This window comes from Stenella coeruleoalba (genome assembly GCF_951394435.1).
Source record: "Stenella coeruleoalba genome assembly, chromosome: 4".
NCBI lineage: Eukaryota > Metazoa > Chordata > Mammalia > Artiodactyla > Delphinidae > Stenella > Stenella coeruleoalba.
This window is the reverse complement of record NC_137149.1, coordinates 38,827,639-38,853,121: the sequence shown is the minus strand read 5'-3', so window position 1 is coordinate 38,853,121 and position 25,483 is coordinate 38,827,639. Positions and strand designations below refer to the sequence as shown.

At 44.3% G+C, this 25,483-nt stretch overlaps 1 protein-coding gene across 1 annotated transcript in view; it reads left to right on the top strand.

Moving 5' to 3' along the window:
* The window catches only part of HS3ST1 (heparan sulfate-glucosamine 3-sulfotransferase 1), a 30,482-nt gene extending 5,345 nt beyond the window's left edge, over positions 1-25,137 (top strand). Inside the window, exon 2 of the mRNA XM_079921058.1 lies at positions 23,385-25,137. Coding sequence (XP_079777184.1) covers positions 23,494-24,429 — 936 coding nt within the window. The 5' untranslated portion in view covers positions 23,385-23,493 and the 3' untranslated portion in view covers positions 24,430-25,137. The remainder of the gene's footprint in view (positions 1-23,384) is intronic.
* Positions 25,138-25,483: the final 346 nt, after the last annotated feature.

The following is a 25,483-nucleotide window of genomic DNA, read 5'->3' as shown; positions in this document are numbered from 1 at the left end:
TATTGAGGCAAGGATATGTTGGGAGTGTAGTGTAGACAGTGCTCCAGTGAGTTAAATTTCATGTCTACAGAATTTGTGTTTGCGGTATTCCTTTTCCTTGTCCTGTAAGCAGTTACACCAATTGCATTTATCCCTTTAACATATGTTTATTGAGTTCCAGTCATGTACCAAGAGTTGTTCTTCTCATTGGTGACACAGTAGGGAATAAAACAGAGGGAAAGCCTTGCCCTTCTACTTGTCTTCTAGTGGAAGAGACAGGTAAAAGCAAGATGGGTAAGGACAATCTATCCTAGATTAGATCGAGATGTGCTAAGAATAAAAATAAATCAGAGGAAGTGTCAGGGTGCTGGGGTAAAACCTGCGGCAGGCGGGGCAGGAATCTCCAAGTTCAATCTCTGACTCAGCATAACCAAAGTCAGCTTTCACTGTTGGAAATAAAAGATTTTGGGGTGTGAGAATTTGGACCCTGGATTATATTCTGGGAGTGGCTATTGTGGGTAAACCCCTAATAACAGACTGTTATCTTAATTTTAATGAAATCAACTATTGAGCCCATTCATTGAGTGTCTAGCAGGTGCCAGGCGCTGGATTAGGTGCTAGAATCCACTAACAGACAAAACCAATCAAGGGACAGTCCTCAAGGAAATTGTAGACCAGCATGGAAGACATGAATAAATGATAGCAAAAGAGTAGATGGCGAAAGTGAGCAAGGAGGGTGGAAAGGGTATCATAGCTATTGAGTTTTGACATTCGGAATGCTGGCATTCAGCATCTTTTTAATGGAGCATCTGATATGTGTCAGGAACAGTTTAGGTCTGTGCTTCTCAACCTATTTGAATCCTGGACCCCATCATCAGTGAAGATTTTTTTAAATCTTTTTTTACTTGGCCATGACATTTTGTGTGATTACCAAATTTCATTTTGTGTCAAGAAAACAAAGTATTTAAAAAATCTGTTCTAAGTGTGAAATGTACTTATGATTTTTGAAACTCTAGTACACCCTCTCCCCAGTCGGCCCAGCCATTGATAGTGACTGTTGTTGCCAGGGAAGTTGTGCAGAAAATTAAAGAAAATAGTTCTTGTTCTTGAGGAACTGACAGTTTAGTATGGTAGTCAGATAAATTAGCAATTTTTTTTTTTTTTGCGTATGAGCTGAGAAATGCATCCTGTTTGAGCCTTTGCCTGTGTCATCAGGTAAGCCTGTCCTTGAGAACACCTTCTTTACAATCACCCTATTTATTTCTTTCATTGCAGTACTCGCTCCCACAGCATGGTTTTGTAGCCATAATGTTTATCTGGAGTCCTCTCATTACTTCATTGGTTCACTTGCTCACTATCTCTCACGCCCCCATCAGAATATGCACGCTGTGTGAGCAGGCATCTGGAGGTACAGGCTTGTTTCTCCCACCAGCTTCCAGAACAGTGTGTCTGGTTCCAAGTAGTTGCTCAGAAAAGAAACAAGAGGCAACCTTTCTGCCTGGGGGAATTAGGAAAGGCTTCATGGGGGAAGGAGAAAGGCTTGCCGAGAAAAGCCAAAGAACGATGATGATACAAGATAATCAAAATATGGCCCCAAGCCCTAGGTGCGATCTCATTTGTCGGTTTTAGGGATTCCTAGTGTGGTCAGCCCAGGTGAAGAGCTGACATGCTAAATACAAACCCTTCCCTGATTAGATCCTGGCAGCTCCAAAGCACTCTGGCATGAAAAGAATGAAAATGATTTAAAAAGACTGAAAAAAATGGAAAAAGAGAGAAAAGAGTGAAAATGATAACTGTTTACTTCCATCTAGTACGTTAATACCCACTGTCTCCTTTTTCTTCTGTACCCAGTCCTTCAAGGCAGACAGGGAGCTCTTAGCATCTTCATTTTGTATTTAAGGAAACCAAGGTCCAGGAGTGAAGCGACTTTTCTTAGATCCTCAGAACGAAGGCAGCAGACCCTGGATCCAGGGCTGTGCTTCTCCGCCTGCAGTGAGCAGATCGCTCAAGGTGGAGACTGGTTAAATCCCTGGAGGACTGAGTTTTCTATAAGCGAAGAAATACATTTAGATTTCAAACATTCACGTCTCCTTTGATTCGTTAAGAACTTCCATTTCAGCACTTTCTGAGATGTGTTTTGTGTCTTGTTGAATTTCCCCTAGAATTCTGCAGATGAGGTACACCCTGCAATAGGGTTGCTTTATGTAAATGTCTTCACTCTTTAGTTTAGGAGAGTAAATCAGAGTCCTGCATCAGCAGTTAAAATACAGTGGGAGAAAGGTGATTGCAGATGCAGCTGAAATGAAAAGGCATGCTCTTTTAGCTGTGCTCAGAAAAATACATACTCAAGTGGCATGGAGTGAAAGCAGGCTGGCACTGTCTCTGGAAAACTCACTTGCACTTGATGTAAATTATGTCTTCAACCAGATTTTTCCCAGTGTCCCGGACAGGAAGGACAGAAAAGGTGTCAATTACAGATTTCTGGGATTAGATTTCGGAGTTATTCTTGAGGTGGAAACAGCATGGCTTTTGAAGTCATGTCTGTTGGCATTTCTGATTCCCCTCCTTACTGATTGTATCACCCTGAGAAAAAGACAGTTTTTCTGGGTCTCAGATTTTTCAACATTCTAATGAGGATTAAAAGAGATTGCCCATATCAAATACCTAGTGTAATGCTCAAGAAAACTTATATTCATCTTATGCAGAGTTGCCCGATTTAACAAATAAAAATACAGGACACCCAGTTAAATTTTAATTTCAGATAAATAGCATATACTGTTTTAGTATAGGTATATCCCAGATACTCAATATTAAGACATGATTGATTGTTTTTTCTGAAATTTAAATTTAACCGGAAGTCCTATATTTTATTAAGCATCTCTATTCTTGCAGTGACAGTTCTGGATAATGCCTTTGGTGAAAGTTCCAGAGCTGTAGACAGTTACAGAGGGGGGAATACAGTAATTTGGAGGTGAAATGACTTAGTCAGGGTTCCAAGGAGAGCAGGAAGGGCTGTTTTCTATGATGAAGGGCTGTTTTCTCTGATGAGCTTAGCAACAGATTAAACCAAGGCAAGCTTACTTGTTTGCTAAAAGAAGCAGAAGAATTGTGGACAAGTCAGATCTCTGAGTGCATTTAATGAGTTAGTCAGATATCTCCCATGCGTGCACCAGATTATTCCCAATACCCTTTGGGAAGAAGGTATTTTAATCCCGTGAGGCTACCAGGGGAGCATTCAGTCCGCTAACGCAGCACATGATTCAACAATATTGCTCCGAGCTCATTTACCGCACAGGGCTGGAGTTGGAACTACGAGGCACACACAAGGGTTCCACTGAGTACACTGAAGGAATACTTTGTGCTTTGAAAACTCACACCTGCAATGTCTCCCTCGTCTGATGAATCCAAAGCTCATAAAACAGTGAGAGGGCCTTTCAGACCCGCTCCTCCCAAGTAGATGAACTCAGGTTATGAATTGAGTCTGAGATCTCCCCAGGACTGCTAGAATATGTTGTTCTGAGGATGGCCATGAAAATGTGTTTCCATTTCAAGTAATAACCTGCTGGGGAATTCAATAAGCAAGACTTTGGCTGCTGGTAGACTTTTCCCAAGCAGAATTTAATGCTTTCTTCTATAGTGAGATACTGCTCATGCCAAAATAATCAGTTTCTGTTGCAGCTTATATTACTAACTCCTCATTTAACCTGAGCTGCTTACTAGCATTATGTTTATATGGAATATGGACCAGAAAGAAGGCGAAGCGGCATAGTGGTGAGGATGCAGCCTTAATCAGCCAGAGAGATCTGGTTAGATCTACTTTGCTACTTCTCAGTCATGCAGTAGGAGGTGTTACTTCCCCTCCCTAAGCCTCAGTCTCCACATCTTCAAATTGGGCACAATTAAAATTATAGCAGAGGATTGCTTAGTGCGCATTAAACCAAATAAGTAGTGTCAAGCATTTACATGGTGCCTGGCTCATAGTCATCTTTTTAAAAAATGTTATTAGTAAGACGACAAAAGAAAGCAGTGTAGACCTTGAGATTGCAAACTCAATGTCATGTCACAGAGACCATGGACTGAATCTCATGCATCATACTCATGGGAGACTCTCTGAGTCTTTTGCCCTTTGTTTCTTTAGTCTTTATTTATATAATCCGTACAGATCTTATTATTTCATTTTCTGGGCCAATAGCTTAGAAGCAGTAATGTAGAAAAGCTTTTACTGTTAGGGGAAGACACAAAGTACAGAGAGTGAAAGGGAGGGAGGAAGAACCTGGGGAAGAGGGAGGGAAGAGAAGAGAAGGGAGAGAAGCAGGGCAGAAAAGGAATGTAAGAAGACAGAGGATTTAAAGCCCAGGGAAGTGCAGTGACATCTTGTAACAATAAGTCCCTGGTTAAATCCTATCCCGATGCAGTCATTTAAGTAAATGCCACTCCCTCTCCCTCTCCCAAGGCTTCTCAGGACCCCAACTTAATACTTATGACCTTGAGGGAAGGACTGCAAGAACTGTAATGGTGAAACTGGAAAGAGTGTGGAACGTGATGGAAATAGAGAAACTGGAACCTTTCCCCCTGCTCTGTAACAGCATAAAGTCCTAGATGACAACTGAACACAAGGGAACCCAGTGACATTGTGTGGAGGACACAGCCACTGTGCCCATCTTGGTCCTCCTCTTGCTGCGAGAGGTGGGTCTGTTATTTTGGGTTTAGTTTTACATTTCCCTTCATTAAACATGGACTCTTATTAGAGAGAGTTTCAGTGTGGCATCTCTCCTGCCCCTATTTCTCCCTGTGAAATGGTTCCCTCCCTTCTGATCTTTAAGCACTTTCCACACCACACATCAGAGGAACTGACCTTTTCTGGGGGGACAGGTCGGTCCTCCTCAGTTGTTCAGCAAGCTGGGAGCATCCTCGGGGCCAGAGCACCTTGGAGGTCACGGAAAAGAACTGCCCCTGCTCCAAAAGGTAGTGTATTATCTGAGGTGTTTGACATTGGGAAAAATGATTTTGTTTTTCCCAACCTTGGTTGCCTTGTTAAATGGAATTACACTTCATGGACCTTTTGTTGCTAGAATCACATTTAATAACATATGTGAAACATTGATTTGAGAGTCTGGACCAAGGAAGTGTGTATAATGCCGCACTTAGTAGTGATCATTAGCTTTTCTTGCTGGTAAGCCTGATTTTGTGTGAAAAGCAGATCAAGAATGTTATTAAGACTCTAGCTGTGTATTGCCTTCCAGGTCACCTCCCACTTCTGCTGATCTCTGTCTAGGTGGTGAGAAGCCCATGGTGGCCCCAGCAGCCTCCCTCATCCCTTTGCTCTAACATAGGAAGGGAGCAAGTTTGGGGAACTCTTTTAATTGGGGAAGGAAACCTTTCTCAAAAGCCTGCAGAAGATTCCCCGGTAGGTCCCATTAGCCACAGGCTAGAATTACAGAAGGAGAAACTAAGGCACAGACATTTGAAACTGTGGAAGAGGCCAATTAATCGAATACGGTCATCCCAAATTGATCCCTCTTGCCTTTGAGCAACTGTTACATTTATGTTTGTATCTTGCAATGGGCTATGGACCCTGCTCTGCTTCATAACATCTTTTATTTCTGTCTTCGGCTGAAATACAAATCTTGTATTCTCCTGGTTATGCTTTTCCTTCCCTCCCCAGCTCCATAACTTTTACAACCATTTGCATCTGCAGTATTTCTCTATGTTAATTTCTCCAGCCCTGATCCGAACAATCTTTGCAAAACACAACTATAATCAGGTCCCTGCCCTGTGCCTTGATGAATAATGTCCCATGGATCACCGTGATTTACAGTATTAGTGTTTGAGTGCAGGACACTTAAACATAGATGAGATCTCGGCTCAGCCATGTTGCTACATCACGATATCCCTCTGGGCAAGGTCATCGTCTCTCTAAACCTCACATATTCTGTGATTTTTAATTATGGATTTTTTCATACACTTATTTAATGTTTAATCTGTTCCAGTAGATTAAATCATAGGAGGATGGAGGCTACAACCCTGGAACAATTCTGAACCAATGCCTGGTAGGCAGTTGGCACCCAGGAAATAACTGTTGACTAAAAAAACCTAAGAACCCAATATATTCTGTTTTTAATTCTGATTTGTCAGGATTAAATGTGGTGGTGCATAGGGAACACTTAATGCCCAGAGTGGGTGCTCAAAACCTAGTTTTTCTTTTGCTGTTTTGTTTTTTTTTTAAAATATAATTATAAGTAATGATGCAATTCAAATCCTGCAGCATGGCATTGACATTCTAATCTTTCAAGCCTCGTCCCTCACCATCCTCTGTTCTGACACACACCTTGTGTTCTGACCACAGGACTGCCCATTGTTTCCCCAGATAAATCAGGAATGTGGACATTCCACCCTTTGCCCATGCTGTTCCCTCTGACAGCCTCCCCCCTTTTTTTTAAATTAATTAATTTATTTATTTTTGGCTGTGTTGGGTCTTCGTTGCTGCGCACGTTGCTGCTGCTTTCTGGGCTTTCTCTAGTTGTGGCGAGCGGGGGCTACTCTTGGTTGCGGTGCACCAGCTTCTCTTTGCGGTGGCTTCTCTTATTGCGGAGCATGATCTCTAGGCACGTGGGCTTTAGTAGTTGTGGCACATGGGCTCAGTAGCTGTGGCTTGCGGGCTCTAGAGCGCAGGCTTAGTAGTAGTGGCACATGGGCTTAGTTGCTCCGTGGCATGTGGGATCTTCCCGGACCGGGGCTCGAACCCATGTTCCCTGCATTGGCAGGCGGATTCTTAACCACCGTGCCAGCAGGGAAGCCCTTCGCCCTGTTTTATTAGCTCCAGACTGTCCTTCCCTTAGGTCTGTCCTGGATGCTCTCCAACCACCACACCCCCCAGCTCCATCCATAATAAATAACGTGCATGTGGAAGTTGCATGTGGCAGCTCTGCGGCTCTCTCTCTTCCAGGCACAGAGTAGGGTTGCATTTTTCCTATCTGAAGATTAGATGGCCTTGTGACTTGCTGTGGGCAGTGAAAGCAAGAGGAAGTGAAGTGTCACTTCCTGGAGCTTGAAGGGCCAGCTGAGGTTCTGTGCATTTTCTCCCCACTCTGGCGTGATGGCCTGCACTGTCTTTCTAGGTCTCTGAGAGCCTCAAGGCAGAGTCCTGCCACCGACCTGAGTGGGACAAGCTGCCGAGGGAGGAGGCACTGAGATGTGGGGTCGATTCTCAGTTCTCCTGGCTCCTTCTGGCGCCGTGACGTTGCTGTGATTGCTGTGGGCTTCACCGCATCCCTCAGGAAACAGCTGCCCCCAGAGAGCAGGATAAACCACTGCTCTTAGAGCTTTGCACCCGCTCCCACCTGCTCCCTGATCTCAGTGCAGGATTGCTCAACAGAATGTACCACTGGGAAGTGAAAGTACCATTATCGTAAACAGAAACATCAGTCTTTGAGAGAAGCCTGATGTTTTAGTTCAGATTTTTTGAGCTCACGTGGGCAGCTGTCCTTAGTGACCCACCAAGGAATGAAAGTGACCCCAGAAAATGTCCTCTGGGTAAAGTCAGTGCCACCCGGCTCTCTGTCCTTTCCCGAGCCCTCTCACTGCAGGCAGCCCTGTGTGCATAAGCCTTCCCCTAGCCTGGGAGGCCCCTGTCCCAGGGAAGGCTCTACACTGTTTACTCTTGAAAGTGGAGCCGGCCTTGGCCTTGCTCTGATCCCAGCCACGCTTCCTCCATCACACAAATTCCAGCAGATGCAGCAGAAGGGCTCGGGGTTGGCATGGAGCCATTAGCGAGGATTCTGATTACACAAGCCACCGGGCCCTGCTGATTTAAACAATCGCGTGTGTTCAGAATTGCCTTCACCTGCCGCCTTTTCTTACTTAAATAGTTCTTTTCGGTCCTCTGCAAAGATGGTTCAAAGGGTAATTATCTCATAATTGTTGTCCTTTAAAAACATTAGATTGAGCCACTTGGTGCTTTTCATTCTGCTGTTTTCTTTGCCATCTATCTCTCTCTGCATAGCTCTCAATACTCAAAATTTTCCACTTTTTCTGAAGAATGCTTTTCCTTGTCAATTTTTGGAATGTTGCAATTCCTTTCTTACGACAATTATTTAGCAGCTTACCTGTTATAAAAATCTGAATTTTAATTGCTATTATTGTCCTTTTATTTTTCTCTTCAAGCTAATTCATCATACTACTGTTGATTGAACCAATTTTATTGAACTCCTATGTATTGAGGGTCTAACCCTGTGTCAGGTGGACTGAGGTATTTTTCTGCAATATCTCATTTAATTCTTACAGCCACTCAACATGGTAGGAAGCATACCCTATCTTTGGATGGGAAATAATAAGACCCAGGGAGGCATGTAGCTTTTCCGTGATCAAATAACTAAGCCAGGATTTAAACTCCGGCAGATATCAACTCACTTGCTTTGATCTTCCCACACCGTTCTATTTATTTCTCTATTTTTCTGTTTATATACTTTACCCTGGATGTCAGTTAAAAGCATTGAGCTTGGTTTTTGTCCTCATCAGACCTCTGAATGTTTCTTAGGTATTTTTTCATGAAGCATGTCACAAACTTCCTCTTCCTGGCCTCCTTTAAGTTGCTAAAATTGTGTCTACCACAGAGCTCCTTCCATCTCATTGAGCTGTAAGTATATATTTCCACATCCATCTTTCCCCTTCCACAGTGGTCTCCTGGAGGCTGAGGGGGAACCTGTCTCCTTCCTGTATCCCTGGCCAATGCCCGGAAGGGACCTGCCCTCAGGAGACCTGGTGTCTGTGTCCTGAGCAAATCACATAGACTCCTGGGTGGTGTCTGAGGGAAGAAGGAGAGTAATATGTGTAAGAAGAAATCTTCTTGAAATCTAATTTAGTGACTCACACTAAATGTCTTTCCTCCTATGACTCTAAACATTTGAAGGAGACTTGTGGAAAGCCAAACTATGAATTTCAGCACAATCTTCAAAACCTCATTTAATTTGAACCCTTGTGCTTTGGCCAAGCCACTCCTTTTCCCTGGCATGTTGGACACCAATGCTAGTTTGAGTTTGGTCCTAATCTGGGGTACAAAGCCAGGCCTGCACGTTCCTACCAGCTGATGGGGGAATGAAGGTAGTTGTCAAAGTGGGAAAGCAATGTGGCTCAATGATCAAGGGGGACACAGTCATATTTTTTCTTTGAGAACTTTGGAAACTCATTGTCATGGAAGCATCACATGGGCAGGACCTCAAGACACGTGTTAGCTTCATTAGTGCATTGATGACCTTGAGAGGGTGTGAAAGTTGCAGGAAGTCTTGAAAACTTAGTTCATCATTGGAGCTATCTCTCTCTCTCTCTCTCTCTCTCTCTCTCTCTCACTCACACACACACACACACACACACACACACACACAATTTTATGTAGCAAATTCCTTTCAGAAGGAACTGGAATGGGGAATCCCGTGGATGAGCCCTACTGAAGTTCCATCAAATCTAATCAACACCAAAAAACAAAGAGCAATGTAGAAAATCACATGAAGACTCCCTCTTCCAATGCCTTTGCTTTTTCCTTCTTGTTCACTAAGAATTGGAGAAATACAGTTATTGGGACATGATAACTCATTCCCACGCCATTTTCCATCTTTGATTTTGAAACACAAAACAAGCTATTTCTAAATGTAACTCTGTTACAATTCTTCTCGTCTCTTGACACATTAATAAGACCAAAACAATTTGATGTGTGATGTATGTCTACCCATTATTCTGTTGTCTATGAATCTTTCTGCTAATAAGCAGCATATCTGTAGCCATCTCTCAGCCCTAACCTTAGTGCAGTCATCACATATTTTGCCCCGTCTCCCTCCATTTGCCTCCCAGTACACCCTACACCCCTGCGTGTACCTGAGTCATTTGAGGGAAGGAACAGGATGCAAGCTGTATCTCCAATTCCCCAGTGCCTGATACACAGCTAGTCTATTTAGGGCTTGTCTGAATTGTGGCTACGCTGAGCAGGCTGATAATTGGGTTTTTGCACGTCCTACTATTCTTCAAAGGTTGCATCTTCATTTATTTAGGGAGAGACTGAGTGTTATGTGTGGTCAGAACCAAGAAAATGAACGCCTGTGGCAGCCCTCAGCCCTTTTCTGTTGTCTTAGGCAATTTTGCTCACTCCCAAACTTACATCCCTCTCTTACACAAGCAAAAGCCCTAGAGTCCACTGCTTCTAGCCAGCCTAGAAGGTCCTGAAGCTGACCCTTTGGAGTTGGGTGTGGGGAAGGCTTATCTCAGCACACACAACCCCTCAGCCCCTACCCCAGCCTGAAGGGCTTGGTTTAAATGTATATCTTCTTATCACTGAGAAGCCTTTTATATAATGCTATTTTTCTTCATCATGTTTTGTTCTAGTGGTGACTAAGCATCCTTTGGAGATGGGTCTCTAATCTAGCTGATCCACCTCTTAATCAGGTGCTACGTTCAATTAATATTTGTTGAATGAACGCTGGATACGATCTGAATAGAACTAGAGCAGCAGGTAGTTTGGGAGACCCTACCCAAGGGGACAGTCTTTCCTGCTAGAAGCTGTATTATTTTCCCTTATATCAAAGGACTTTGGCAGTGTAGAAATTCAAGACATGTTGCTACCTTTAACCCATGAAATGTTAGACTGATGCCAAGTGACAAAGCTTTATGATTTATTTTTAACAGTAATTGTTTTGTTTGGAATTTTGGATAATAGTATCTTGCTTTGATAGTCAAGAATGTTTCTTAATTCTCTAAAGCCTTTGCGTTGTAGATAGATACAAGAGGGCGGATGTTCTTAGCATTTGTGGTCCGATTGCTTCCTTTTGTAAAAGAGGCTTAGAGTATTTCTTTGTCTTGGCCAAGGTCACACAGAAGTCAGGACAGAACTTGGGACTAGACCCCAGCTCCTGACCCCAGCTAGCACCATGCTCACTCTTGTGCACTGGTCCTTTCAAGCAAAGGTGACTTTGTGGAGATGCATTTTATGTGCCTGAAATGATTGGTGTTAGCAATATTGACTACCTGAATAAGACCTTTATCAGCCACTACAGTGGAAAACAGAGTCCTGCCAGGGCTGATGATGACATTTGATGAGGGTTTTCTATATGCCAGGCCCTCTTCTTAGCACTCATGTAGTAAATATCTCCTTTAAGCCTCATGACAATCCTACAAAATTAATACTGTAACCATCCCTACATTTCAGGTAAAAAACAAACGAAGCACACAGAGAACACATAACTTGCTCTTGGTCACACAGAGGGAGTAAGGGATGGAGATGGGATTCAAACCCACACTCTTAACCACCAGCCTGCCCCCTCTGAGCTCTTGTAATTCATCTTAGGATTCCTGAATGTCTCCCTCAGATGCCAGATCGTTTCAAATATGTTATTTAAGTAATAATAAATTGAAAATATTTTAAAAGAAGAAACCATAAATCACTCTGCAGCAATATTCAGAAAGAATAAATGACCAGGCTGATGATGATTGAACTTATTGTAGAGTGTTACATTTAATCTGAAGATACTGAAATTATAGCAAGAGATAACAAGAGATCACAGGGAAGCTTGTGTCAAGTGCAAGATCTTTTCGATAGATTAAATGGCATTTAAAGATTTCGAGATGACTGAGATAATAAGGTAGGTGTTTCCTGTTTAAAGTAAATTCATTATAGATAAGTTCAAGCTCAAATCAGAGGCACATGAGACACTAATTCATTTTTTAAAACCTGAAGCTTAAGAATAAAGGAATATTTAACTTGAATAGTGGTTTTAAAAAATTTTTAAGTAAGGGATGAACAGAAATCACAGCCCTATGTGTATGTGGGGAGGATGGAGGAAAAAGCCATGCACCACCATTGCTGCATTCAGTGCTGTTACAGGAACAGCAGCAATTTAATTCAAAAAATGAAAGAAAACATACAGACAATGTAAAATCAAAACCAGCCATGGTACCATGCTTTAATTCTGTCCATGCCTGTTTCCCCCTCAGCGACTTGCAGGCAGGGATGTCAGTCCTCACTGCACCCCCAGTGTGTTTCAAGGTCAGTACTAAGCTGTCACTTAAATGTCTGCCTTTAAATGATCATGTTTAAACCAAGAACATGCATATCCAAAGCAAAGACAAAATCAAGCTCTTGGACCAAAAGTGAGCAGTAGTTTCCAAGATTTTCCATTAACTTGCCCCATCTTGGAGTCTGTGAGTGGCATTGCTGGGATTCAAGCTCAGCACCTTTTGCTTTGTTCCGTTGCCATGGCTCTTTCCCCTCCACTGTGTTTCCGAATCTCAAGTCGTGGCCCCTGCTGGCTCCTGCAGCCTCATATCTGTCACCCTCCCCCACAGACTGTACCTCCACAGCCAACCCCAGCACAGGCCAAGTCCCCGCAACCTGCCCTGCCCGGCCCTGATTCTGCTACAAACTCCATTTGGGATGATTGTCCCTGGGGAACTGCCTGCTGAGCAGACCCCAAGCCTCCTCCCGGGTTATACCCGGCCATTGATCACCTTTTGGTAGAATGGCACCAGGCCCTCCCTGGTCTTCTACCTGTGTGGCCTCTCTCCCCTGGACTCTGATGCAACTGTACCTGATCCCTGCCCACACTGAACACGGTAATAGGTCTCCTTCCACCTGTATCTTCTACTTTACAGGGTGCTCTGAGGACGGTGACTGGGTTATTTCTGTGTCCCCGGGAACTCAGTACAATCTTAGCAACATCATAGGTGCCTTGTAAAAGTTTGGGGGGAGGGGCACCTGTGGGCAAAGTATAGACCTGAGGCATCAGTCTTTGCAGACTTGCTTTCTAATCTTTTCTTTTTTTCATCTTCACCTGTCTTGGCAACTGATAGCCATTTATTACATTCATACCTAATAATAATCATGAGTTTTCACATAAATATCCATAGTTCAATTTTGAAAGCTCCAAAGATCAGCCCACACGGGTCTCTTGTCTCCAACCACATCTGCCAGAGTTGCCAGCAGCTGGCTCCTTAGACAGACCACGTACACACGTGGCTGCCTGCTGCAGTCCCCACTGGCCAGCAGCCTTCCTAGGTGGATGTCACTTGCCTGATCCAGGAGACCGCTGTGTGCTACCCCTGGGAAAACTTACGCAGTGGAAGCAGTCCCAAGCAGACTCTTTTTCTTTACTATTTCTTCTAAGGGCTATGTATGAGTCTGCTCAGGTAGCTGTAACAAAATGCCATAGACTGGGTGGCTTAAACAACAACAAAAATGTATTTTTCCCAGCTCTCCAGTCTGGGCAGTCCAAGACCAAGATGCCAACAGATTCAGCTCCTGGTGAGAGCTCTGTCCTGGATGCAGATGGTTGCTGTCTCCTAGTGTGCTCAAGTGGCAGACAGAGTACCAATCTCTCTTCCTCTTTTCATAAGGACACTCATCCCACTGTGGGTCTTATCCTCAGGACTCCATCTAAATTTAATTACCTCCCAAAGGCCCCATCTCCACACTGGGGATAAGGGCTTCAACCTCTGAATTTTGGGGGGAAACAAAATTCTCTCTGTACAGTCTGGCTCAAGAAATGAGACAAATCCGCCCTCTACCTTTGCCCACCCAGGGGAAGAATTTACTTTGGCTTGTATATATGTATTTTCAGCTGCAAAAGTATTCTAATGTTCCCTAATTCTAATGTCCCAACATAAAAGAAACACAGATTCCCATGTGTTTGGGCCCTGGTGGCATGGGAATCAGAACACCTTGCTTTCTGATTCATTTCAGCCCCTACACACTTGACCTTGGGATTCCCGTTCTGTGCCCACCTGTTTCCCCATCAACAGGGATACGGACAGGACAAGATGACAGCACAGGGTTCTTTGGCCTCTGATGCTCTGTGTGTCTTTCCTTGCCATTTCTGGGGAAATGTATGGATTTCATAGGTGCTGGCCATCTGTGGGGTGATGATGACCGTCCACCTCAGCCAGGGAGGCTCCCACAGTCAGATGGTACCTGTTGGGAGGTTGGGTCACAGCTGGAGCAGGGATCGAGCCATGCATATCCAAGTGCACTGAGGCAGCCCAGCTCCTGTCTCCTGTCTGCTAGCGCGGCCCTCTTTTCCACTCAGCCGCACCGAGTAATAAGAGAGGCCCTGTCCGCCCTCCTGTCACAGAACTCTGCCTGTGCCAGTGTGTTTCTGCTTCTAATGAAGGATTTATTTAGGTCACTGCTGCCTTCTGTGCACAGCACCGCAGATTAAACATGTTGAGGAGAAGTAGCCCCTCCTCAGCCCTCCTGGGGGCCTCCCCGCTGCACACATATGGCTGCCCATCACCCAGGCAGGGGATATTCAGGGAGGACCCTCTGTGTGCCCCTTCCCCAGATAGAGAGCCTGGATTGCTTCTGTGTGTCACTGTCCTTTCTTCTGTAAGCCTCTGTCTGGTTGAGTCACTGCAGTACTTTGGATCATGAACAAATGCGTTTGACTAATTATCATCCTTGATTCCCATTTATACCACACAGCCTTCTTTTTTAGGGACAGAAATAGCTACCACGATTGAAGGGCTTGCCTTGGGCCAGGCAATATGGCAACTTCGTAAGCACCACACAGACTGTTCTATTTAATCCTCAAAATCGGTATATATTGGGCCAAGGCATTCAATCTAAGGCTCTGAGATTTCAATCCTGTCTTGTGGATTTTAAGTTATACAGCTGAGGTTTGAGCCTGGGTTTTTGGCTCTAATCCTCTGAATTCCAACATCTCCCCTCTGCCCGCCTCCACAGATAACACCAGCTCTGTGACGGGACTGATCCCTCTCTATTTTGTCTACTGCAGGTGGTTCCAAACCTGGATTTAAAAACAAACTGCCCCAACAATCATAAGAAACAAAAACCAAAGGCACATCAGCCTTCACAGCCCAAGGCCAAGGGCATCAGGATCTGAATGTGAATGAACACAGTTGTTCCAAGCTCACTGAGTTCTTGCCATTCCGAGGGCTATGGGTGGGCAGACCGGTTCTCCTGGGAGCTTATTGAAACACAGACTCCCAGGCCTCTCCCCAGAACTCTTGGATCAGAATCTGCATTTTGAACTACCTCTCTAGCGGATCGGTGTGCACGTATAAGTTTTCAAAGCACTGTTGCTGGTGATTGTCATGGGGCAGACAGAGCTCCTGGGGGGATGCTTTAGTCACCTCCCACTTGCAACTCCTTTCTAGATGCTTCAACCCTAATCTCTCACTAATTTGGAAAACAACTTTGCATGGGTTGACTTCAGACTACCTATGGGACAGTTTTCCTTTATCATCCTCATAATATCATGGAATTCTCAGAAGCTCGGCAAAACACTGTGACTGAAATCTTCTGGCCCTAAAGCCTTGCCCCACCATGCTGCCCTCCCTGGTTGGCCCAGGTCCCTCCTTCCTTCAATCCTGAAGAATTACATTCATTATGCAGGCAACCTTTTGTATATATGGAACCTCCCAGCCGTGCCATGGAAGCAACAGAGCATAGAAAGTCTGGAAGAGGGAGTGTTGGAAGAGTCCTGATCTTTTTCAAGGGGAAAACAGGGCCAATTACTCCTCCTTTTCCCAGATAGCCAATGTGACCCAGAGAAACTTATTAACATTATGTGGACTGACCTGGGGTCTTTTCTACCCTGGACTCTTTCCACCCCATCCTACCTCACAGCAATTACCATAAGTAAACCCAAACAGAAGTGAATGTCAACACTGGATGACAAGTGTCATGTGTAGGCAATTTCAAGAAAATAAATATTAATGCAAGTCTTGAGATCTCACTGTCCTTCTGTAGACTGACAGGCATGAGCTAAATCTGTTTCCTCTTTCTTGGTTTCCAAGATGATCTGCCAAGGATAGAAATTTGACAGATCTGCCATGCACTCTTAAGTTAGCAGTGCAAAGGTAAAAGAGAGACCTTTTTTTCTCCTAAACATGAACAAAAAATCGTATACTGTTGATTGCTCAGAAGTTTGGTTGGATATGGAAATGACAGTTCTGATCAAACTGTCTTGGCTCAGGCATCAGTGCATTCCAGAAAATTAAATCACTCAATACTCGGGGATGCTTGGAGAGAAACAATCCTTGTAGAGCAGCACAAGAGCTCTTATCCTTCCTGCTATGTTATCATCATTCTTTGGAGTAAGCTCTCCCCTCTGCCGGGAATGCACTTGCCGCTGCCCACAGAAGGCATCTCCATTCAAAGGCAAAGCAGCACAATGGGCTTTACAGATGGCCTGCGGAATTTTAGTCATCACACTTCCTGGTTCTGTGACCTTGAGAAGGTCATTTAACCTTAATAGCATGTTTCCATGTCTGCCTTGGGGAGAGAGACAGGCCATTAACATTCGTTGAATGCCCACCGAGTGCCAGGCACTGCACTATCTCTTTGCCGTGGGTAATCTTACTGAGGCACGATGGCATCCCTATGAAGTAGATTTTAGCCCATTTTGCAGAACGGCACATTGAGCCCCGGGGAGGTGAGAAACTTAGCTGAGGTCAGTTAGGTATAAGAATTCTAGCCTGGTTCTGTCCAATTACAAAAGCCTCTTTGCTTTTCTACTACTGCACACTGCCTTTTCATTGCTTAAAAAATATATAAAATAAAAGGAGACTAACCACCTCTTACTATCGTTACAAGTATTAGAGGAGATAATTTATACACGAGTGCCTACTGCCTGATACGCAGTGGGCACCCAGGGAGGAATCTATTTCTTTTCAACCCTTTTGTCAGATCCCTTAGATGACTTGGGTCCCCATGTTTTGATCGTCCCTGTTATCCAAGGAGATTCTCACCTGTGCCAGCTGGGTCACCGTCTTTTGTTGAGAGGCTGGGAAGTTTTTCCTGCAGACACAGGGACCGCAGGCCTCACTGTTCCCGATGCACTGAATTTCCCTCCTGTTAAATATTCTAGTTATTTCATTTTATCCACGAATATACTCCAGTAGTGGGACTGAGAGCAAATATATTGTATTAGTTACATTTGAAATCTGGGTCATGATGTGAATTATGTAGTAAGAAGACTTAAGGAGAAAATTAAAATATTTTTGAAGGGTGACTTCACTGCTTCCCCTCCTTTTGTAATGAAAATATGTTTTAGACTCTCAGTGATCTTGTCCAATCGCCATGAGAAATTTTGAGTCCCCCCTTAACATCTGGTTTCTGCTTGACCCTCTAGGGAGGGAAAACTCACTACTTTTTGACACAGACATTTTCATAAAGGGACAGACTGTTAAGTTTCTCTTTCTGCTGAATTAAAAGGCTTTCTCAGTGCCTTCAATCATTTGCCTGACTTTCCACAACATTCAATGTATTCATTCAGCAAATAGCATCTCTAGTACCCACTGTGTACTAGCAATCATGCCAGCCCCAGAGGATGCAGCAAAGAGAGACAGGAAGGACATCGATAAGGAAGCTCTGAATTAACATTGTTGGGTGGAGAGGCAGGCAGTAAACAAGCAAACAATTTTGGATAGTATATGAGGAATATAAAACAAGATGATGTCAAAGAAAGTGATTAAAGGAGAGTGGGGGCGCTAACATTGCGGGAAAGCCAACATTTGAAATAAAATCTGAATGACAAGAGAGAGCCAGCCTCGCAAAGCCTGGGGCTAGCATCCTGGAAAGAGGCAGCATTAAATGCCAAGGCTCAGAGCTGGTGTGAGCTTGGTGTGTTCAGATGAACAGAAAAATCAGGGCTTGGCTTAAAGGAGGCGGGAGGGGCAGGCAGGTCCCATCCTAGGTTCCTCCCTGACCTGAAGAGGAGTGTTGAGTTAATTTTCTTTTTTTACTTTTCTTTTTTTTTTTTTTTTTTTTTTTGCGGTACGCGCGCCTCTCACTGTTGTGGCCTCTCCCGTTGCGGAGCACAGGCTCCGGACCCGCAGGCTCAGCAGCCATGGCTCACGGGCCCAGCCGCTCCGCGGCATGTGGGATCTTCCCGGGCCGGGGCACGAACCCGCATCCCCTGCATCGGCAGGCGAACTCTCAACCACTGCGCCACCAGGGGAGCCCTCGATTTAATTTTTAATGCAAGGAAATCTCCATCTGGAAAAGCCTGTGTCCTCTCCCATGTGTTCCCAATGCCTGGTGTGTGGTCAGCCTCTTCATGGTGGGGCCCAAGGACACCTAGTGCTGCTGATGGGAAAGACTCTTGTCTTTGGAATTCTTGAAACTCCAGGCTTGGTTTATCACTGCAGGATGAAGCAAACAGCCTCCCGGATAAAAGGGAGTGAACAGGGAGTGGGCTGGATCTCTTTTGGGGACCTTTTAACCCATCTACAAAGGGAAGGATGGGGTTCATTTTATGCTCATTCTAGCAAGACTGGGCCATTCCAAGGAATCCTGTTCTTCATCAAAGAATCAGTGGCTGGCATGATGGTTCAACAAGACCAAAGACAAACCAAGGAGCCCAGTAACTACTTATACACTAACTCTGGGTGTTGCCACCTAGTGTGAGGGATGGTGAGGTTCCTGGCTTTGCCTGCTCAGACTGAGTTTGAGTCCTAGTACTGCCTCTAACTTTCTAGACAAACCACTCTGTTTCTCTGAGCCTCACTTTCTCATAATGATATCAGTTCTATCGAGAATGCAGTGAGCATCACAGGGGTCCTGTGTGCAAAGTTGCCAGCCTAGTGTCCGCTTAGTAGCGAGGGCTGCAGATGGCAGCTGCCATCATTGCTTTTGGGAGGAATGTGGCTTGGGTTCCAGGTTCTGTTGAACAGTCTTTGTCTGTGCCTGTGCCAACTCAGGGCTCCAGACTTTCAGAAGATTCCTTTGACAGTACCTAGTTTACTTCTGGAGGGAGAATAATCAACTTTGTGCTGCTTGCAAGTTCAAACTTGCCTTCCTGGTCCTTTTCCTGTTTGGGAATCTCCTAATTTGTGAATGGGGTAGAGTATCTTACTTATTAAGAAAGCACTTTCCACAATTAAAGGGATTTCCGAGTAAGAACTGCAACACTGCTCAGTGTTCTAATACCTCTCTGCTGTCCACCTCAGTTGCCAGTAGCCACATGTGGCCTTGAGATGTCCTGTAAGAGTAAATGTATACACACTGGATTTTGAAAACAAAAAAAATGCAAAATAGCTCCTTAATTTTATATAGTGATTATGTGTTGGAGTGATAACATTTTGGAAATACTGGCTTACATAAAAGTTGCCTTTTTAAAAAGGGGCTCCTGGAAAATGTACAAGTGCATATGTGGGTCATTTTAACACCTATAATAAAAGTAACGATAAGACATGATCTGTCTTAGGGCAAGATATGACTAAGTGTCAGGGACATAAATAAATAGTGGCTGCTATCACCTTTGAGGGGAGTTGCTGTTACTTTCCTGAGCATCTCTAGATCGCCTAAGGAGATTTGAGTTTTTTCTCCGAATGTAGTAAAACTGTTACACTTTTTATTTACACAACTCATCTGCTGCATAACTCCTATGGGGAAGGCATCGTGGTTGGCATAATGGAGGGGAGAAAGTATTGGTGAAAGTGGGGAATTCATCTCATAGCTTAGCTAAAATGCTAGCTATGTAGCATGAATTCAATAAATATTTGTTTGATAATTGGAAAAAAAGTGCATATGTGCTTCACGTTACATTTCTATAGGACAGTGCTGATAACCCATCTCACTTCAGTCCCAAAGTAGCCATTTGAGGCAAGTGGAATTATTACCACTTTACAGATGAGAAAACTGAGGCTAAGAGAGGTTACGGCACTTGGACCAAAGTCAAAACTGGAGACAGGATTCCTGACTCCATAGCCTGTGTGATTCCTTTAACTCTTCTACTGAGTAGAACAAATGAATGCGTTTCACCCACGTGCTATATGTATATCCCCTGTGTACCAGCTGATTCTGGAGTTGGCAGCCAGGGCTTGTCACTGCTAGGTAGGTTTTTTCGGGGGGCTTTCTTCTTTAGGATCCCCAAAACACTGCCATTGCTTTAAGACCACATGCTAGGGAGATAGCAATAATAGCAGAGAGTACAGAACTGGAACTCAGGATCCACAAGTTCTAGGCTCTGATTTTCTACCTGATCTTGGGCCTGTCACCTCAGGGCCTGCTCACCCATAAAATGAAAAAAAGGGACTTAATGACATGATGCTCTGATGCTCATAATTCCATTGTCAAGACCAGCTGGCCCAGATGTCCTGGCTTACAGGTTCACCTGAGCTTGGGGATCTTTCCTTTTCTGAGAATGTTACTAAAAGGCACAAAAATTCTATCTGTACCACTGAGAAATTCACATTATCAAACTACAACAGGAAGAACTTGGCTCTCGATGGCCACTGTGTGTGTGTAACTACATTTTATATATATTTAGATGTACAAATATATGCGTGTATATATACATAATATATGTGTGTATAATATATACATAAAACTTAGTTAAAGTTTCATACACACACACACACACACACACACACACACACACACACACACACGTGTACATATGAGACTTTAGCTAAGATTTTTTTTTCCATATACCTCAAGTACTTTTGGAATGTAATGTAGATGGCTTAGAATAAGTAAATATACATTTTAGAAACTATTACATTATAAATGAGGAGCTTTTAAACTACAAAGTGCCCAGTTTTTTGGTTGTTTGGGAGGGTTTTTGTTTTTTGCTTTGTTTTTGTAAAGGACAAACTATATTTAGTTTCTTGTTTCTGCTGTCTGCTGGTAACTTCCCTTTAGGAAAAAGATCTCAGATGTGCACTGTGCTAATCAAGATGCCTCATAACAGAATGGAAAGAGCATAAATAGTCAGATAATATGAATCTCAGATCTGGGCTCTGACTCTAACCCTTAGATGTTGCAGGATCAGGTTGTTTCCTAAGTCTGGATGCAGAGCTGTATGATGGGGATGACAATACCCACCACAGAGAGTATAGCAGTTTAGTGTGGAGAAGCTACTCTCTCCATCACTTCACCCACCCCACCCCCTGCACACGCACGCACACACACATACATGTGCACACCCACATACACACGTGTACACACATACATACATAAACACACAAGAGCATACACTTGCACCGGCACACACATACCCCAAACATGTAAAAAGCAAGCACAACTGGTCCCTTTGGTCAAACCACATGGGCAGTTGAGAAGGAAATAGAATTTCACTGAAACATACTAAAACGTTCATTTGACTGAAGCAAATGGCCCATTAAATTGGGCTCATCCAATCAGTAAGACCAGCCTTGAGCCCCATCTTGTTTGGCCATCCCTCCTTGAATTTTTCTCTTTTCTTTTTCCTAAATATGTATGTCAGGTGATTTGGCAAGTCCCTTTTCTAGTGTTCTGTGATTTTCTAAAGGTTTCAGCTTTTTAATTGCTTGATCTTTAATATACATTTTACAAAGTGGCTATTACAGTTAATATCTGAGGGAGGTAGATCAATTGATCTGATCATAAACACGGAAGTCCTGCCTGTTGTTCTTAGTTTACACATTCTAGACAAGTTTTAAGCTAATAAAGTGAATTTTAAACCTGGCATAAAGAAGATGATGGGCCCTCTTGATAGAAAACATTTTTCTGGCTCTGTAAATCCCATAGTCCCCAAACTGGGCCTCTGTGCAACTCTTCCTGAGCTGTGTTTAGACAGAGATTACTTAAAAGAGAGTTTCCAGGACTTCCCTGGTGGTGCAGTGGTTAAGAATCCGCCTGCCAATGCAGAGGACACGGGTTCGAGCCCTGGTCTGGGAAGATCCCACATTTCTCAGAGCAACTATGCCCCGTGCACCACAACTACTGAACCTGCGCTCTAGAGCCCGCGAGCCACAACTACTGAAGCCCGCACACCTAGAACCCATGTTCCACGAAAAGAAAAGCCACTGCATTGAGAAGCCCGCACACCACAACGAAGAGGAGCCGCAACTAGAGAAAGCCCGCATGCAGCAATGAAGACCCAACGCAGCCAAAAATAAATAAATAAATATAAATAAACTTTAAAAAAAAAAAGAGAGAGAGTGTCCGATCTGCTCTTTCCGGGAGAGGGTCGAACACGGATTGCTGCTTATCAGCCTCCTAAAAACAACAACCATAGCTCTTGTGTCTTTGGGAACTCCATGCCATGTAGCTTAGCAGTGCCCGTGTTCCTGAGGGACTTTAACGCCCAAATGTGATAAGTCTCAGTTAAAGAGAAAAAGGTATAAAGCAGGCAGTTCACAGGAAGAGCCCTGAATTTCGAATTTTAAATTTGGACCGTGAATTTTGAAGTGGACTAAATTTTTGTGTCCTTGTGTTTCTATAACTGTCCTGCGTTTCTACCTTGCACTGTAGTGTTAAAATGACAATCCACTGAGCAGACTGCAAGACCTGTTCTTTATAAATAGTAAACGTTTGCATGCATGAAGGTTTTTTGCTCTTTCCAATAACCTCGCCTGTTTATCCCTCTAGGCCCACTTCAAACATTTGCTTTACTTGGAAGACATCTCTAATCATTTCAGGCAAAATGAATGAACATAGGCCCTCACAGTACTCTCCCTAAATTATAATCGTAACATATATCGCACTGATGCTTACAGTCCGGTTGTATCAATTAACCTTTGCCAAATTGGTGCTGTAATGCAAACCACCCCAAAACTCACTGGCTTAAAACCACAAGCATGCATTCTCACTCCTGAGGGAGTTGGCTGGGCTGCACACAGGGGGCTGATGGGGCAGCTCTACTGCAGGTGTCTCTCGTCTTCCTCCTGGCACCAGCAGCTGGCTGGCCAGGGCATGTTCTTCTCGTGGCAAATAAAAAAAAAAATCAAATTGCTAGGAAGTACACTCCCCCTACAAGGAGGCTATAGCAAGAATTGGATTCAGGGAAGAGTAAAGAATTGTAGTTAATCATTCAATCTTTCAAACAGGTTCACCTGCCCTGTTAGATCAGGAGCCCCTAGTGGGTTGGAAACAATGCCTGCTTCCATATCGCTTGCCCCTCTGCCTGGGGCTGGCAGCTGGTAGATATTCTCTGATGTTTGCCAAGGTCCAAAAGTCCTTCCTAACCTTTTCCTTTATAGCAGATGTTGGCAAACTATGACTGCAGGCCAAAGCTTGGCCTGGTTTTAGTGCCAACAGAGCAGTAAAAATACAAATGTTTGAAAAAAATTAAAAGAAGAATATTTAATGACCCATGAAAATTATATGAAATTCAAATGTCAGTGTCCATAAATAAAGTTTTATTGGGACACAACCACACCCATTTCTCTGTGTATCATCTATGGGTGCTTTAGAGCGAAATAGCATAGTTGGAGTTGCCATAGAGACTATATGTCCCCAAAAGCCTAAAACATTTACTCTCTTGCCTGTACAGAAACCATTCGCCGCCCCTGCTTCATAGGATAAAGGAACCAAGAAAGCCCCAGGAGGTGAATGTCGTGCCCAAGACGACAGAGTTGTCAGCTTGATTAAGCCCAGTATTTATGTGGGGTTAATACTTCTCCCCTTTGTTTCCTAGTAATCGGAAGCCTGCGACACCCATGTGTCACTGATCTGGAGGCATCCCTCGCGGCAGCGCTTCATGACCCAGCGGCGCCCCGCCCAGTGAAGCCACCGTGGTGTCCAGCATGGCCGCGCTGCTCCTGGGCGCGGTGATGCTGGTGGTCCAGCTCCAGCTAGTGCCTTCCCGCCCCGCTGTGCCCGGGGCCGAGCTGGGCCAGCCGGAGCTTGTGAGGAAAGCGGCGACCTTGCAGGACGAGATCCGGGAAGGCGCGGCCCCCAACGGCTCCGCCCAGCAGCTGCCGCAGACCATTATCATCGGTGTGCGCAAGGGCGGCACACGCGCGCTACTGGAGATGCTCAGCCTGCATCCCGACGTGGCGGCCGCAGAGAACGAGGTGCACTTCTTCGATTGGGAGGAGCATTACAGCCAAGGCCTGGGCTGGTACCTCAGCCAGATGCCCTTCTCCTCCCCGCACCAGCTCACAGTGGAAAAGACCCCCGCGTACTTCACGTCGCCCAAAGTGCCTGAGCGGGTCCACAGCATGAACCCGTCCATCCGGCTGCTGCTCATCCTGCGGGACCCGTCAGAGCGCGTGCTGTCCGACTACACCCAAGTGTTCTACAACCACATGCAGAAGCACAAGCCCTACCCGTCCATCGAGGAGTTCCTGGTGCGTGATGGCCGGCTCAACGTGGACTACAAGGCTCTCAACCGCAGCCTGTATCACGTGCACATGCAGAACTGGCTTCGCTTCTTCTCGCTGCGCCGCATCCACATCGTGGACGGCGACCGCCTCATCAGGGACCCCTTCCCCGAGATACAAAAGGTCGAGAGGTTCCTGAGGCTTTCGCCGCAGATCAATGCCTCGAACTTCTACTTTAACAAAACCAAGGGCTTTTACTGCCTGCGGGACAGCGGCCGGGACCGCTGCTTACACGAGTCCAAAGGCCGGGCGCACCCGCAAGTCGACCCCAAGCTCCTCAATAAACTGCATGAATATTTTCACGAGCCAAATAAGAAATTCTTCGAGCTTGTCGGCAGAACATTTGACTGGCACTGATTTGCGATAAGCTAGGCTCGGAACCTTTCCTATTGTAAGTTCTAGTGTACATCTAGGGGGGAAAGAGAATTTTAAAAGGGCATTTAGGCTATAATTTATTTGTAAAATCCATAAATTACTTCTGTACAGTATTAGATTCACAATTGCCATATATACTAGTTATATTTTTCTACTTGTTAAATTGAGGGCATTTTGTATTGTTTTTCATGGTTGTTAACATGTGTAATATGTCTCTATATGAAGGAACTAAAATATTTCACTGCAAAAAAAAAAAAAATTCTGGACACGCTGTCTTTTTTGAATGTAATTAACTTGCCCCCAACTCAAGATAGCTGTCTGTGTTCACTCACTGCACATATTCCTTTATTACTTACTTAAAAAAAAAAAATGTTTTTCATAGCTGTTATACTCCTCTCCCATTCTCTCCCTTCTTCATTACCTTTTAAAAATTTTAATGGCTCGCTGTGGTCATCAGATTTATTTTTTTACTTGCATGGTGAGATTTCTCTTCATTGAGATCCCCTATTATTTTTGGAGGTGATAGTCTCACCCATGCCCAACTAAAGCAAGTACCTGAATGTGGATTTTAACCCCATGTAAACTCCAAGTGGACAAAGAAATTAAGCTGGAGAAGTAGTTACTAACCAGCAAGAGGCTTGCCTCAGAGAGTGCTTGCACTTACTTCTGACTGCAGCAATATGTGAAACTACAATAAAGGGAATTAAACCATTGGTCTTCAGAACGATCTTGGGGCTGTGTACTTTGCCCCAGGTGGCAGTGGGTCTCTGGAAAGCCACTTAGAATAGAAAAGAGGAATTGCAAAACCTATGCATGTCCCCATTTGTAAAAAGCTGACTAAAGTGGTAACTGTTTCCTTGAGTTGGGAGTCTATTAATCTATTTCCTTAAATATAAATATTATACTCCATATACTTTGAGACATAGGTGTATGTATGTTTAAAAATCAACTCTGGAGTCCTGAAGGTGAAAGGAAATTTAAACTCCCAAGGGTTGCAATTGAAAAGAGAAAAGTGCAAAGCAAATGGTGAAAGGTA